Raw genomic sequence first — 12,483 nt, forward strand, 5'->3', positions numbered from 1 at the left:
CGTGGATAGACAACCATGGGTCTGTCTGTTGCTGGGAAAGATTTAGAGAACTCATTTCAGTGGGGTTCCCAGGACAGGGTTCATCATATCTAGAAGCAGAGTTTGCTGGTGGAAGGTTCTAGCTGAGCTTGGACGCCTGTTTCTCATTTTTTTCGTTGCAGATTTCTAGCCCTCAGGTCCCTTCAGCACTGTCTTTGATAGAGAATCTGGAAGAAGCCGTCTGTGCAAGAAGGAAACTGTTATGGGGGCTCCCAGAGATGAAGTTCAAATGCTTCCATTTTGTATTTTTCCATTCCAGGATGGCCCAGGGAGGTCTGTACACAGTCTGATGTGGCACCTCATCACTTCTGGATGGAGTGACGCTGCTTTCTTTGGTGGTTTGAATGCCACTGCCAGTGAATGAGGCCCCCAGCTCAGGGCACGAAGCTGGAGGCAGCTGCCTGTAGTTGCCACAGTGGCCACCAGCCTGAGCAGGACTATGGGATGTGACCAGTCTCAGAAACCATGCCCTCCTCATGGGTCTGAAAGGCAGAGAAGTACCAGACCCACTGAAGCATTTGCCCGTACTGAGATGTGCAGAAAAGCTATTGAGTTTAACTGCTATGGCGGATAGCATAAGCTGGCCTAAATGCTTGCTCTGGACAAACCTAACAAAGATCAAAAGAAATGTTAATTTAGCCAGGATTAATTCACCTCCAGACCTTCCTGTCTGATAAAGCCAAAAGGAAGTGAGCCACACTGCATTTGTCACCTTAATTCTGAACAAGATTGAAGCTACAGGGCTTAAAGTCTGCCAAGCAATTTCATACACAGTGTCTTGACTCAGTTTGGATTTGCTTTTCTGCAAGTCTCTATGGAGAGAAGACCTCAGAGATGAGAGACTTTGGATCAGGGCATTTTATGGCCCGTTTTCTACTTGATTCCAAGGAGACTTAGGAACCTTGGCCATTATAAACAAGCGAGAGTTATTGTGGAGGAAAATGACACCTGAGAAGCAAAAGCACAGAGTAGTAATGGAGGTACTATCCTGGGAAATCCTACACTGTTGTCTGTTTCTAAAACTGACAAATATTCCTCTCCATACCTCAGTTTCCCTACCTATATAATGAGAAGGATTTACATGGTGGATGTGTGCAATGCATATGGTATCTCAATAAGGGAGCTACAGGAATAAAAGGTGTCTGCAGCCAATTTTTTTCTTTCTGCCTCTACCCTCCTTTACTATTCATCGTTTCATAAATCCCTCCCTCCACTCTATACATCTGCCTCCCCATGGAAAACCAGAAGGACATCATACCCCATACTAGTGGCACTAGTACTGATAGGCATGTAGATCGTGAAAACACAGCTACTGGTTTTTCACTGTTTGGAGAAGTCATTCAATGCCTAAATAGCTTGAATATGGATCTGTTCTTGGAGGACAACCATGTTATGGAACACATAAACAAACTGGATATACGTGAGACCTTGAGGCCTGCCAAGTCCTACCCACCATGATGATGTCTGCATGGGTAGTCACAGGTCATCCCATGACATCACACAGGGGTTAGATCTTTCTCCAGGCTTGTGTTAAAGCTACACCTTGTCTCTGTGGTTGGGAAGAAGCTTATTATGTAGGTAATGCTCACCAGCTACCACATCAAATGAATTGTGCTAATGGTCTTCAAGACCTTGGGTGTTGCTGGCCAATGTTATACTGGTGTTCTAACCATGCTAACCCCAAAAAGTGCCTAGACACAGGGCAGTCCTTGGGGTGTACTCAGATCTTAGCAGATTTCCAGGCAAGACATGAGTACCTGAATAACCAAGGTGAAAAAGAAGGCCTTTTTGGTATCTACTGTGCCTGACTCCATTGAGGTCTCTTTTGTGCTGTTGTCACATTCTCCTTAGCCACAACATGGGTGGTGGGAATACCTGGAGGGAGTTGAGTACATGAGGTGTGTAGGGCATAGATGGGATCCTAAGAAGGTGGGATATGAAAATCCCAAGCACAATCTTCTTAGTCTACATCTCCCTCCACATCACAACGTGTTCAGTCTCACCACCCAGAGCCTCTCAGCAATTCCCGTTGTTCTTGTTCCTTCTGTTTCTGCTTTGAGATGATCTCAAATGGACTCTTAACTCCTGGGCAGGCTATAAGTGAACACCAACACAGACCACTTGAAGGATTGCACTGATATGTATCACTGTCCACGCTGAGCTCAGCCTTAACGTAACAATCTTGGCTTGTGCTGGTGTCAAAGCCTGGAGTAGTTCAGACCCTCCACTTCTAAGCTTTTGTGTTTCTAAGCCTTTGTGTGTGTGTTACAGGCTGTGTAATCCTGGTTACAAAGAGGAATTTTTCCTCAACCTTTTTGGGAAAAGAACCTCATTTTGGTTAAGGAAGGGATTCCTACTCTTCCTACAATGTTCACAAAATCCTGCCTCACTGAAGAGTAAAACATACATGTAGAAGCACATGGAGCATATTATTTGCAGAGAGAAATAATGGAGGCCTTGTAAATTCAGTAGTCAGATCAGGACTGCGCAAAATGGGGTGAGTTGAAATCAGAAGAGAAATCCTTCTAAGGACTTAATGGATCAAACTGGAGCTGAAAAAAGCAGAGTCTGAGTCCTGAAAAATTTTATTTCGTTGTCTATGAGTTTTCTTACCTTTCTCTCTTTGTTGTTGTTGTTGTTGTTGTTGTTGTTTGTTTTTCAATTTGAAGTCAGTTTATAAGTAGAGCTGTTTAGAAACAAAAAGTCAAACAGGCTATTTTTTTAAATGTCATGATATTATTCCTTTAGGAAAAAACAAAGCAAAACAAAAAAAGGAAATAAATCCCATGCAGTAAATACCAGCAAGTGGTTCTGTAAGCTTCAGGACTAAATAAAGTCTGATTTTCTGTGGACTCACAGCTTTTGTTTGAATACTTTTACAAGTAGTGTTAGATGATCACGTTCTGTCTGTGCCTATGCAGGAACAATGGAACAACTATCCTCTGTTCAGCAACTCCCTATCAAAAGCATACAGGCATTTAGTGATTTTGGAAGCCTCTGTGAATGATGCAGCTAGCAGGTTAAAAGTTATTACGTTTGCAAGGGAAAGGTGGAAACACGCACTGACACCACATGATCAGTTCAGAAATGTAGCCTAAAAAGTAATGAAAATGGTTGTCCCTTAGAAAATTATCACTTGCACTTTTTCAACTAAAGCAGTTTGCTGAAATTAGAACCATTTTGCACCTAGCAAACCTCCTTTCTATTTTTAGTGATTAGATATTGGCTGTAAAAAGCGTGTCACCTGCCTCCAATGCCTACCTGTAGTATCTGTGGGAATAGGGCTAAGATAACATCCAGCTGCATGATCAGAGTGAGCGTCCAGAGCTCACCAGAGCATCGTATTGACACGGTAAGTGGAGCCATTAGAGCTGATTGTGTCAATAAGGAAAGTTTCACAGCCTCCCTAATTACACATTGCTTTGCTGGAAAGAGTGGCTCCAGGGGAGCAGTTAGGCTATACATAAACACACGCCTGCCTGAGGAGTCAATAAATATGATTTACATGACTGACCAGTGCAATCACTTTGATTAAAAAAAAAATAATAATAATAAAATAAAAATAAAAAAGAGTGAAAGGGGAAAAAAAAAAAGGGAACACTTATTACATATGTGAATGGCATGCTCTGAGAAAGTAAATTTCACCACATTTTTAATTGCCCTGAATAAGCAAATTAAGGGACTCATAGCTGGGAAGGGAAGGGAAGGGAAGGGAAGGGAAGGGAAGGGAAGGGAAGGGAAGGGAAGGGAAGGGAAGGGAAGGGAAGGGAAGGGAAGGGAAGGGAAGGGAAGGGAAGGGAAGGGAAGGGAAGGGAAGGGAAGGGAAGGGAAGGGAAGGGAAGGGAAGGGAAGGGAAGGGAAGGGAAGGGAAGGGAAGGGAAGGGAAGGGAAGGGAAGGGACTATCAAGAGTGAATTAATGACTTTTTATCAATTCTTTGTGTGTCTGATCCCACATTCCTTCTCCACCAGTGGAAGAACATTTCTGAATAGCTCTGCATTTTGCTTTGTGCCCCAGTAAACACAGAGATGGTTCCCACCTGGATTTTGGAGAGGGTTTCCATTAGTTTGAAGCAGTTCATCCATTGCTGGGCTATATGTGTCCCAGGTGACTCCCTACTGATGGAGTTAGGAGTACTAATAAGGCATTTCTTTGCTAAAAGAAGGTGTAGGTCCAGTGAATCTCTAGGGATTTTAAGCTGGAGCTGTCAGGGAAAAAAAAATCTAGAAGGATCTGCAGCAAAACTGGAAAGCTTCTGAGTTCATCTGACACTGTCAGGCTCATCCACCTTTTCCACCTCCCTTAGCATGGTATGCTCATCCCACCCATCTTCCTCCACTGCAACTTGACCATCAGTCCTCCACGCCTCCTCCTGTTGTCCCTCATTGCTCTATTTCTCCTTGCCCTTAGACCTCCTCCAGCAAAGCAACCACGTATCTTGCATTGCTGAAGCTGTGGGAGTGTGCAGTGCAGGGATGAACAATGATGAGGATGATTTTTCTCTTCTACAGAGGTTTTTAATTTTAATTCCCACAGTGTAGAGTGGAGTTCTGCCCCCCTCTGCTGGAAGAGCTCAGCACCTCCAGCTGAGTTGCTCCTGATTTTCGCTCTGCCAGACAGAGGGTTGGTCCTTGCAGGAGACCCAGCCCTTTGGCCATGTCCATAGACCACGCAAAGTCTAACCATGTTCTCCTGTCCAGTGTTCTGCTATACTCGCCCAGTGTGGAATGACTCTGTCTAATTTTATGTTCCTAGTTTGACTCCTCGATGGTTTTTCAACTCTTTGCCATTGACAGAAGCTGAGGGAACAAGGGTGGAGATTCAGCTGTGTATTCAGATTACATCTTTAAACTTTGTCACACTTGAGTTTGTGGTTGAATGACCTGAAGACACAAGGGTTTGAAGCTGGCTTATACGCATCTTTGGCCACTGGACCATGTCCTGCCTTTTCAACCTGAGAGCAAAAGGAATGCCTGGGAGGTGCATTTGGCAATACACGTTTTAGTGCCTGTTGTGAAATAAATGAATCTGTTTGTTTCTCCCGTTGATCAATCCAAGTGCATGTTACCAGCTGCAACACGCACCCCACATTGTTAATCCTAGAGTCCTTCTTGCTGGGGGGAGACCAGGGGCAGAGCAGGGAGTGGGGGATAAATTCACCTGAAAAATGCAAAATGTTCACTAGAAAAATGTTTTCAGAAGAGAAGGGATGTGCAGAGGTAGAGTTATGTACCCCATGAGATGAAGGTCTTTGGGGTCAGATCTGTGAGTCCAGCACACTGCAGAAATACTCAGTTCAGTTCAAAACTCTCTGAGCTATCTCCCCTGTCAAGTTCCCTTCCCCTAGTCCTGATGACCTGGAGGTATGTTATAGGTAAAGAACCCAAGCAATTGAAAATATCCCTGCTGTAGAGGAATGCATCATGCAACAAAACGCTAGCCTGATAACAGCTTCAGCATGTCTGTGCTGATGAGTGCTGGCTCTGCTCTTATGACTGCAAAGGTCTCTTTGGATATCAGGTAGAGCTGATTCTGGCCTAGCAATTTCTTTACCTTGCCCCAACCTGCTCATCCGTGCAAATTACCTCTCAGGCATGGGTATGAATGTGATTGCTCTATGTTTTATTTGACTTTCTCTTAGCTGTACCCAAAAAGTCCTGAACAATCCAGTCCTGTGTCTCCCAGCCTCCTGGGCCACCACCTGGCTTAATCGCTTAATCTGAGAGGCTAAACAACCCCTCTTAAAACACCTCCATATCCACATCCAAACCCTCCTCTCCAAAGGCCCAGTACTTTTCATTCTGATGTTAGTCATCTGCTTTTGTTGAGAAGTGAGATTTTATGACTCAAATAAGCCCAAACAACTGAGAAGAATACATCTTCAGAGTGCTATAGATATTTGAGTCCCCCATGAACCAAGACAGAAAGACCAAAAAGCAAGGCACAAAGCAATTGAAGCAGATATTTCAAAGTTTTATTGTATAAATCTACAAAAGGCTTTGCTACAATAGCAAATAAAGTGTAGCATTATTCTACTGACAGGTTCTAGTGGCTTGGTGTGATCTTGTAACTCCAACATGACACATGAGGAATAACTGCCTGATACAGTCAGATCTAGGGCAAGTGATGTCGGCTTACAAAGACCTTTTGGCTTCAACCCCTATAACCTGTAGTGATTCAATGAGTTTGCCTTTTGTACAAGGTTGTTTGAATTATTAATATTTCTAGTAAAAATAAAAACTCTAAAGTAGTTCTGTCAGAGTCAAATGTAAAATTACCTAAGGAAAAAAAAAAATCTCCAGTGATTGAAATCTTCTAAAGTTTCACAGACACAGCACATACACACTTCTTCATTCACGTGACTCTACCCCAGGAAAACAAACTACCAGTCCTTCCTGGAGAAGCTGGTAATATAAACCAGGGTGCTACAAGTAAAGCTCCAATCAGCTAGGAGCAATAACTGAAATAAAACCAGCCAAGGGTGTTCAGTTGTGCACACTCCACAAAGTCAGTGGAAAATGTACAAAGCTCAGGACCATATAATCAAGTAGTTCAGGCAGGATAACTCATAGAAAAGGCAGGAAAGTCTATGGACATTGAAAATACCCATTGAGGCAGTCAGGTCCCTTGAGAGGGACTGTGGAAATTAAGCACCTCAAAATCAAACTTCATTTTGACCTTGGGATGATACCTATGAAGTCTGCTTTACATGGTTTCACATAATTTTCTGGTCCTGGACATTTTTGGCTGAGCAATGTTGGAATGTGCATGATATCCCATTGGCTTGGTTCAAACACAACAAAACTCCGCAGAATTTGGTTAAGTGGATCTGATCGCTCGACACATGCACACCCGCACTGACACGCACACACATACCCGGGACCCTTGGCTCTGGAAGAGAGAGGAACCAACGGGATCCCTTCAAATGAGATGTGAACCAAAACTGTCTTGCAAAAAGGCTTGGTTCAACTCACTCGAGCTGTTGTCTCTCATGCACCTTTTTTTTGCTCCCTGGGTCTGTATGGAAGCAGTCACGCCAAAGCCACCACAAGAGCATCACTTCTTGCAGTAACTCTGGCCCATGCAGATCCAGGAAGCGCCTGCTGTCTCACAAGTGTCCCTTTTGGCAAGACAGCTGGCCCAGTTGTGCAGGCTCAAGTAGTTCAGACAAGCATCTGGACCCCAGGATGCTTCTCCGAACCTCCAGAGCTGTTTGAGGTTTGAAAACTGATACCCGCATGAAATGAAGCGACCCTCGACTCAGGAAAAATGAGTTACAGCCTTAACAGCATGGAGGGTTCGTAGCCTAGAGAGGGTCAGTCATTTGGCAAAGTTAATCAGGAAAGTTTTTGTGTTTTAATCTGATAATCTAGTGAAGATTTCTTTAGATGAGTCCCAGTGGCCCCAGACTGCAGAGGTATGGCATCATCTCAACAGACAGTCAGTACAAGTCCAGCATTCTTGCTGTCCCCAAAGCCCAGACCTGGTTCTCTTGGTTTATCTTTTCTCTTGGTTTCTCTTTTCATTCTTAGAACTTTCTTCTGCTCTTGGACTAGTTGAACCAGCTCAGCCTTTTCTTCACCTTGTTGGAAGTGGCTCCCTCTTTCATTCTGGCTCTCAGCATCTTGAATACAGAATTGCACGGAATGGTTGGCTCTTTGGTGCACATTTTGCCTTCTTGTCTTCCAGAAGTGTTTGCTTCTCCCCTGGGAAAGTAGGTGTCTTGGGCACAGAGGAGGAAACTCAGCAACAGCAGCAGGAATTTCTGTTAGAGAAAAAAAAATAAAAAAATAGAGCAGATGAGGTTAGATTTCCAAAGTCTCCAAATAAGTTCTACAGAGAATATAGGGGATTTTTCAGGATATAGGTTAATATTCAGCTGGTGTGGCCACCAGGTGCCTGGGCCTCTAAACAGGTGTCTAAGCATTGCCAGAGGTCCAGCAGGAAGAAAAACAGGACACTCTGTCCGCAGAACTTGAATCACTGGGGCTGGTGCTTGTGTTCCCACATTAAGCTGAAATCCCACCTATCTGATGGTGCCAGCCCCCCACAGCCATTGGGCCTGAGGTCCCAAGCCCAGCCCTGATTTGCACCTGAGTTATTTCATATCTTGCCTGAGGACACTGGGGAGGTTAAAAAAGGCTCTCAGGGGTAGGATGGGAGGTAATTACCTGTGCCAGGCTTTCATTCAGGCAGAGGATCCGGCACTCAGCAGCTGGGGATCCTGGCAGCAGGTCCCCTGTTGAATTCTTAGTTTTGAAGTCTTTTCTCTTTGGCTTTCCTTCCGAGACCTGAGCACCATGAAGTGATTTCTTCTCAGAGGAGGCTCTGAGTGAGTCACTGTAATCAAGAGAAGATAATGCTTGTAATGCACGGCCAGCTCATCCTCAGCACTGACACCCACTCCTCCACCACTCATTCCCAGGTCAGGCTCCCTTCTTTCTGCAGACACAGCCACTGCAAGCTAACTCACTCTGAGCAAGTGAGGGGAGAGCCCTCACTCCTCCTGACACTGACTCACTTCTAGGCAAGGATGGAGAGCAAAGGTGCATCTCCTTTGGGCTGTGCATAGCCCTGTGATGTGTTGTCAATGCTGGGCACTCAAGCCCATGGCTTCATGGGCCAGTTCCTTCCCACTCCCTCCCTCCATTAATTAGAAAGTGTAAGATGCTGTCCTGTTTGGAAAATTTTTGTATTCACTGTCTTTTATTTCCGTTTGATTGTCCTTCCCTTTTTTCCTCCATAGCCTAGTTTGCCAGTTACAGTGCTCATATCCCATTTATCCCAGTGCAAGGATCCCACTGGCCAGGCTAAGGCTAATTTAGGCCTGAGTGCAGAGAGGATAATGTCAGAAAGTTGTCTTACCTTCAGCCTCTTGGAAGGAGGCATGCCAAAAGCCTTCCAAGCTGCCGATGTCACACATTGCTGCTGTTGTAGTGCCAGGGACATCCCAGGGACACTCCTGTCGCTGCATCCCTGCTGTACATCTTGCAGAGGTGTTGCTTATTTGGTCTGGTGGCGAATGCAGATAATGCTCAAGATGTGTCCAGCCTCAAGAGGTTTTGAAGAGCCAAACTTCCTGCATCTTACAGCAATTTCTTCTCAAAGTCCTATCATCAAGCCTCGGTCAAAGCAAGGCAAATGCTGAGCATTGCTGTCTCACCATGGAAAATGTCACTCAGTCCAAGTCCATCTCCATCCATGGCAAAGGGGCTGTTGTAGTGAGTTCTGTGTGAACAGGCAACTCTTTGTCCTCAGATGACAGAGGTGCCAGGCTTTCCAAGAGCATTTCAGTCTGTCTGTGAAAGCAGAAATTCTTCTTCGTGATGCACAGGCTGAGGCTGTGCTGGGACACACAGCTCCTCTCTTCACGTTGATTTGCTTTTATATGGCAAAAGTTCCTGTTGTCTCCACATATCAGCATGGACATGATTTGCTGCTCTGGGGATATTTTGCTCTGAATTTTGGCTGTGTTTGTTTGTTTCATTCAAAGTATAAGGATTTGTTTCCTCTAACTCCCCCCCACCCTCTCAAAATAGCTGTGGTGCTTGCTTTCTTCACCCTGACACCCTCCCTTCTCTGAAAGGAGACTCATTCTCCCTTCAATAAAATAACCCAGAATTTAATTTGAAACTCTGTTTACTGCTGAATGCACAGTGTAATGTGCAGAGAAAGGGTGAAATTTGCTACTGCACTGCAGTGGCCTTGATTGGAGTGAGCAAAAGCTAAGATAAGGAGTAAATCAGCCTCTTGGGAGGAAAAACATTAAAGCAGGTATTGGGTATACTGAAATTAAAAACACTAAACATTGCCCACATTCTTAAGGTTTTCATTTCCTGAAGTCACAGGATTTCCTCTTAATTAAACAAAATAAACAAATAAAAATCTTTTATCCTTTAAAGCGAGACAGAAGAGGAGATTGCCAAGTAAACAGAAGCCCAGCGGTAAATTAGAAATGGGCGAGGGTCAGAAGAAAGATGTCCTCTCAGAACCTCTTTACGAGAGGGAGGGGAGAAGGAGGAGAGATCCAGATGGGTAGGAACCCTCAGCCAATAGCTGCACTCGTCAGAAGTCCTTGAAAGCCGCCAGTGCCAAGCGGCTGCTTCTGAAGTTGGGAATTGTCTCTGGTTTCTTGTCATGGGTCTTATAAAATTGTCCGTCCCCCACAGTGGTGCAAGCAGCATCCCCGGCACCACCGTATGGCGTGGCTCGGGTGAGGTGGGCAACCACATCCTAAGGTTGCCTCTCCCCCTTCGCCTCCCTCCCCCCACGAGCAAAGTTGATTCCTTTGCTATGGGCTGTTGGACTGAGCACACCTCATGTCGCAGCTCAGCCGGAACCTCTCTCCAAGGAGAAGCTTCCTAAATTCGCCCCCTTCTCCCGTTCACATAACCCAGATTGCCATCATCTGTTGGACTAACTCATATGACAGTAGCTGGAGGGCTAGGGGGCTCGGGTTGTGTCCCATTGCTCGGCACGGGGCTGGCGGTGGTTGAGGGAGGCATGCTCTCCACAGAGTCCCCTGATTGAATTTCGGGGGTCCTCTGTGGGCTGGGCTCATCGGAGTGGTCCATGTTGCCTTGGACTTCCTTCCCTCTTTGGATCAGCTGCTCTAAGGTCTTGGGCAAGGGGTAACTCAAGAAGCGCTTCAGTTTGGGCTGGAGGGTGCCTACCACATACTGGATAATCTCCTCCTCATCGGCATCAACATACAGGGTCTGGTACAAGTCTCTCTTGCGCCAGAGGAACTGGTCAAGGGGCTCCCCCTCTTTCTGGGGTAGATCCAGCTCTCTTTTGATAGCATCCCTAGTCAGAGTCCCCTCGCTGTACTGCAGGAACTCCTTCTTGAACTCAACCCAGTTCTTGACGGAGTCCTGCTTGTATTCCCACCACTTTTTAGCTGGGCCGTTCATGTGGTTCTGGATCTGAGACAGCCAGTACTCCTCTGTCCCACCCACCTGCTTTAAGTATTCCTCCAAGTGGCTCAAAAACTCCCGGGGATCCTCAAAGACCTGGGTCTCCACTGGGGAGGCTGGAGCATCCTCTGACACAGAGACCCACTGGTAGGAATCGTGGCCCTGGGGGATGCTGGGCACCTCCCCAGGAGGAGGGGTCAGCGCATACATTTGGCTCATATCAAGGGCATAATCATAAATCTCCCCCTCGCTGGGCCTTATCTCTGGGCCTCCCACCCCAACGGACACAGTCTGCTTGCCATGTTCCCCAGGGCAATATTTGCCCCCCATGGACTCCAGACGGTCTGCCCACTTCTCCAGACGGAAAAAGACCTCCTTCCAAACATTCATCTCTCTCTTGACCCATCTCTCCAGATGGGCAATGGTCTCCTGGCACCTGGCCAGGCAGGCCTTGATGGACTTCTTCCATCTCTGATTATCAGTCGGGACGTGGTCCTCTAAGTTGTTCTCTAACTTCCCCACCGATTTCTGCAAGCCCTTCAGCTCGCGCTCCACCTGCTTGGAGACCTCGGACAGGAGGTGCCGGTGGGTCCTCCTGACGTGCTCCAACATTTCCGCCCTGCATTTCCCTATCTGTAGGATCACATTGGGCTTGTTGGCCACTCCACGGTGCCCCTGGAAGGAGTGGATGCCCGCGTTGGTGACATTATCCAGCTGCATGGCTCCTACCGTACAAGTGTCAAACACAGAAAAAAACTGGGTTGTAAGCCCCGGCACTAGAGCCTGCTCTCAAAACCCCCACTGCAACACTTCCCAAAAGACACACAGAGACTTCTAAACCCCCCTCAAAGGACTTTTCGACACAAACACAACCAAATCAGATATCACCGCAGAGTGAGCTGTTCGGTCCCCGTGGATCTCAGAGAGAGTTGTAGGCAAATTTCTCCCGGTGCCCTGCTGGAAACGCCTGTCTCACGTGCTCAGGGTGTCCCAGAGAGAACCAGGATCTTCCAGGAATGAGGAGAGGAGTTGGCTAAGATGTCCAGCCCCAAACGCGTGCCTGCTACCTGCTCGTCCGGAGCTGAGAATCTCGAACAACGAAGAGTCCCCGCTCGGTTGAAACACACAGCGATGCACACAGAGGCTGGAAGCTGCCGCAAAAGAAAGAAAGAAAAAAAAAAAAGAAATCCTGATGATTTCTTCTCCGGTAAACTTGGCGAGTCAAAAGCGCTTTCACTAGAGATGCAAAGAGCTGCTTCTCTTCCCTGTCTGAACTGCCACTAGTCCAGGCACTTCCATCTACTTATACCCCGCACAGCTCAACATGTGGGTGGTGCCCTGCCTCCTCCCGCACTCTCGGCACAGCGTTCATTGGAGGAGAAGCGAGGCCGGTGTCTGTGGCAACCCAGATCTTGGCAGCCTCCCCTCGCTTCCCACCCCCTCGCGTACGCCCCCAGACTCGACGCGAGATGCACTTGAAAGGTGCTGGAGACAGTTGGAGAGATGGATGAGTAATCGCACCTTCCGCC

At 46.6% G+C, this 12,483-nt stretch overlaps 1 protein-coding gene across 1 annotated transcript; it reads right to left on the reverse strand.

Moving 5' to 3' along the window:
• Positions 1–5,990: 5,990 nt before the first annotated feature.
• Positions 5,991–11,982, reverse strand: ARC (activity regulated cytoskeleton associated protein). Its single transcript, XM_032183321.1, has 3 exons — positions 8,904–11,982; positions 8,210–8,378; positions 5,991–7,803 (listed from the first exon to the last, which is right to left on the reverse strand). The coding sequence occupies exon 1, from the start codon at positions 11,672–11,674 to the stop codon at positions 10,460–10,462; it is 1,215 nt and encodes a 404-aa protein (XP_032039212.1). The 5' UTR covers positions 11,675–11,982; the 3' UTR covers positions 5,991–7,803; positions 8,210–8,378; positions 8,904–10,459.
• Between the last annotated feature and the right edge of the window lie 501 nt (positions 11,983–12,483).

Source organism: Aythya fuligula, chromosome 2 (genome assembly GCF_009819795.1).
Source record: "Aythya fuligula isolate bAytFul2 chromosome 2, bAytFul2.pri, whole genome shotgun sequence".
NCBI lineage: Eukaryota > Metazoa > Chordata > Aves > Anseriformes > Anatidae > Aythya > Aythya fuligula.

What these genes read in the sequence shown, in the direction of transcription:
- ARC (XM_032183321.1), bottom strand. Translation starts at nt 11,674, where the DNA reads ATGCAGCTGGATAATGTCACCAACGCGGGCATCCACTCCTTCCAGGGG.